The sequence below is a fragment of the Diplotaxodon limnothrissa genome, linkage group LG3 (assembly GCF_057381915.1).
Source record: "Diplotaxodon limnothrissa isolate DT_005_m linkage group LG3, D_limnothrissa_male_GT1.1, whole genome shotgun sequence".
Classification (NCBI taxonomy): domain Eukaryota; kingdom Metazoa; phylum Chordata; class Actinopteri; order Cichliformes; family Cichlidae; genus Diplotaxodon; species Diplotaxodon limnothrissa.
Genome location: NC_140598.1, coordinates 50791027 through 50795339, shown reverse-complemented (window position 1 = coordinate 50795339; position 4313 = coordinate 50791027). Strand labels below are relative to the sequence as shown.

At 38.8% G+C, this 4313-nt stretch overlaps 1 protein-coding gene across 1 annotated transcript; it reads left to right on the top strand.

The window, feature by feature from the left end:
* The first annotated feature begins 458 nt into the window (after positions 1-458).
* Positions 459-3927, top strand: LOC146636481 (E3 ubiquitin-protein ligase DDB_G0292642-like). Its single transcript, XM_085350837.1, has 5 exons — positions 459-478; positions 820-914; positions 1078-1178; positions 3214-3369; positions 3472-3927. The coding sequence occupies exons 1-5, from the start codon at positions 459-461 to the stop codon at positions 3925-3927; spliced, it is 828 nt and encodes a 275-aa protein (XP_085206963.1).
* The last annotated feature ends 386 nt before the right edge of the window (positions 3928-4313 follow it).

Below are 4313 nucleotides of genomic sequence, written 5' to 3'. Positions count from 1 at the left end.
GGGGAAGAGAAGGAGAGAGAGAGCTGTATACAGACATCAAACATACCAACTAATTAGATTGCTTTTGAAGGTTTAGGTTAAACTGAGATTTGCAAAAGTGAAAAAAGATTAAATATTTTTGTAAGCATCATATTTCTTTAGTATTTAGTGCAATGCACTGTATGCATGACATACCCCCAAAGGTTTGATCCTGGAGTCGTCCCTAGAAAAAGTCTATAACTATAACTTTGCTAAACATAAACAAAAAACAAATAAAAGAAAACAACAACAAAAACAACTTTCCCCCTCTTTTAAAGAATATTATGCGTTATATGTGTTATACTTCAATCTTCAGGGACGGTTTCCTCCTTATCATTGCTCACTGATAAAGGTCAAGCTCCATGTTCACGTCACTCGGAGTCATTAGTTGTTACGCTCATAACAGCGTCAGACGTTTTTTGGTTGCATCTAGAGCGAGGATGGCGGGTCTGCTGCACAGGTAACACTCAGCGTGGTTCACTCACTGATGTGTGTGTGTGCTACATTTACTCGTCTGTTTTCACAGGTAAAGATGTGATCGGACTTTTTGTTATGTTTGGAAACTGCGCACCGGAGAGCGCGCGCTGTGCCCGATCATTCAGTGTCACAGTCTGACATCACAGTGATACTGAAACATGAAGCCGCTGATTAAAAACTTTGAATGTGAAGAAGAAACGGGAACTGTTGATCGAAGATCCCGCAACACTGCAGCGCGCACGCTGTTCTGACTCCAAGCCGGATTTTGCGCTTTTACGTGAAACCGGAAGTGTTCATTCAGATCTGTTTGTTGTTGTTTCGCAGTGTGACACTCCCAAGAGTGCCGACAAAACACGAAAAGTGTTACGACCCTCATGACCCAACAGTTAAATTTGTCGATAAGGAGGATGATTTGGACTGTAAGTATCACGTGAGCACTTTTCACGGCGATGTCAAACAGACAGAATTTAATGGAGAAACAGTAAAAAAGAAAACAATCAAATGCATAAACCAATGTAAGAACAGACATCAGCATATATTTCTGTGTAACACTGATTTTTGCTTCTGTGTGATTGTTCTCAGTTTTGTGTGAAGACTTCAAATCTCGCAGAGCTCAGATGTCCTGTGGTCACGCTGTGACCCCGACCTCTCTCACCAACTGGTGTCGCAAGTTGTTGGACCAGGTAGGCCACTAAAGGTTGTCTTTGTTAAAATAAACAGTATGTAGCAACAAAAACGAGTGATGGGGAAAAAGAGAGAAACAAACGATGATTACTAGGATGGTGGTGTGGTGATTGGGAGTGAAAAGCTTTACAATTACAAGGAAAATCCAGCAACGGAACCCAGGGAATGACAGCTATATATCTGGTTCAAACATATGGTAATTATCAAGGAGGCGCTCAGGTCTGCTATACTTTAGACAGAGACACGGCTAAGGTCATTTGACAGGTATTTAAAACAAACCAATTGCACATATACCATTAATCACTTCAGGGCTGCAGCTCACCAGTGAGCAAATGGACTGCCAGAAGAAGACCAGAGAATCACCAATCCACAGGTGCATCTCACCTCTAATTAACACTTAAATTAAAGTTTAGCTCAAACCAGGGCTGTCTACACCGGCTCTTGCTTACCCTTACCCATCCCCGTTGCTTGTCTTGTTCACACCTTGTTCCAAATTATTATGCAAATGATATTTTTCTCTGTTTTTCCTAAATAGTTGATTCAAATGACAGTCGGCATATTTTTCCAAGTCATCGACCAATAGAGTATAATTCAAATGTCACTGAACAAAACTCTCAATGAAAACAGTACGTTTTTCAAAAATAAAAAACTTAAAATGCACTGTTCCAAATTATTACGCACACAGAGTTTCAAAAGATTTTATAGGTTGTAGAGAATTGAAAATGGTCATTTGTTGAATTTGCAGCAGTAGTAGATCAATTTCACAGACATCAAAAGCTATTTCAATCAAAAACATCTTAACAGGTCAAGTTACATATTAACATATGAACCCTTGTGCATTTTCTGCTGGGGTGTTTTTTCTGTTCTCAAACTGTTCTCCCATTAGGAGCTCAGTCTGAGTGGAGGTTTCTTTCTCCTCCTCTCACCTCATGTAGTGTATTTTCATTGTTTTTTTTCCCCCTATCAGCCTACCTCTCTGACATGTCTTCCCAATGTGATGTTTGTGTAAAGTTTGGTCAGAGGGTTCCTTTGTAAGTGCGCATGCGCCATTAGTGTGCTACCTGCTGCAACCTATAATTTCCTTTGGGATTATTAAAGTATTTCTGATTCTGATAAATAACCACGGAACATGGAAGTATATCCCACCAGCAAAGCCACCCACTGACCTCCACTTTAAGCCTTCAGCTTCTGAATAAAATAAAACAAAAAAGTTGTTTATAGATCCAAAACATGAAGACAATCAAACTCACCCTCATGGTAGTAACAAACTGGTCATCTGCAGCTATAAAAAGGTCCTTCCAGTGGTGTAAAAAACATTAGTATATTACAAACCAAAGGCTTTTCTTTTTAATCTTATTGGTGTGGCCTTTCACAACAGTCCCAGTTTCTTATGTGGCTCCTTGGGAAAATTAATTGTCCACCTCTGGGATCAGGTTTTACCGTAGCTGCTCTGGTGATTAACTGACTTTTTAAATAATGCTCTGCTAAACAACTTTATATCCACATTGTCCACGGCAAAGTTAAAGTATTTTGAGAAGTCATGTCCTTCTTTTGCACCTCAGGAGTTTTGGACTTATAAAACAGTATTTAAAGTTAGATTAGTAACCAGTGAATGTACAAGCCTGTATGGAAACACTGGGACTGTAGATTCTGGCTTACTGCTCTTACTGCCTTATTTGGCTTTTTTGAGACTCCAGTGCAGCTTTAATTACACCTGTGCTTTTATAGCTGTGACCTTTGAATGTTTTCTGTGTGAAGAGCCTTTGCACAGATGACTTTAAGACAGAATTAAGCAACAAAAATCACTACAGTGTTTCAACAAACAATGGCATATTTAGCAATGCATTTCTGACGGATGAGGAAATATTTTGATTATGATTTGTTTCATTAGGTGTTGAGCAACCTTTCTCCACAATATAGAGTTTAATATTTTAATATTTTAAGCTTAACTGGAAAAAAAGAGGAAAAAAATATTTCATCAACTTGTTTGGAACAAGTCTGATAATTCTCCCATCTCTCATTATCTCAATAAAGGGTGAAAGCAGATTTGTGTGTGGCGGGTCTGGTTGCAGTGCTGAGTGGACTTTTTCAGAGGTTTGGAAAATGGCTCTTCTGACCCCTCAAGAAACGGAGCATTTTCGAAACAAATTGGCTGTCAATGCTGCCTTGCAGACGCTTATTACCAAATCGGTAAGTATCTCATTAGAATAGTATAATGTCATGAAAATAGAAATGTATTTCTTGTAAGATTTAGTTCTTATTAAATATTGTAACTCTCTTGTCTCCATGTAGTGTCCTGTATGCAGATCCACTTTGATGAGAGAGAATGGATCAGATTTGAATGTCCTCTGTAAAGTGTGCACAGCAGTAAAAGGACGACCGTTTGAATTCTGCTGGCAGTGTTTGAGGGAGTGGAAGGGTCCACGGCCTCGGAAAGACCGCTGTGAAAATGATGGCTGCTGTAACCACTCACTAAAAACACTAAAAACCTGCCCAGATATCAGCTTTGATTCAGTTGAGGGAGTCAACGGGTGTCCCTCTGTACGTGCCTGTCCCACCTGTGGGTTACTGTTGGAGCACAACAAGAGGCATTGTAAATCTCTTGTTTGTCCTCGATGTAAGGTGAAGTTCTGTTTTGTGTGCCTGAAGATCTTCACTAAATGTATGAAAACAAGTGGCCCTTATGCAGCATGCTCCAGTGGTGTAGCCCCCAGACAGACATCGATACCTGTATGGAAAAAGAAATAATTAAAAAGACACAAAGCTCCCAAGTTTCACTTTTAATGCCTTTTCTGTAAATAATATACCATGATGTTTTTTGTTTTTTTTACATGACCTGTGGTTTTAGTCACTTGTTATAATTCTCTATTGTGTTGGAACAGTTATCAGATATAATCAATGTTGGCTTATATTGATGAGAAATTTGCTACCAAATGTGATCTTTACAGCTGTATTATGTCTGAATCATAACGACAATAAACCTGAAAAATGTCGTTCATTCATAAATTTGAAAACAAGTTAATCATACATTCTGTGATAAACGCATTCTTTGCCTCAATATTTAGTTATTTTACATTATCCTGTCATTGTCTGTTGCATCTTTAGCATCAGCATCTTTGGCATTAGGATCTTCT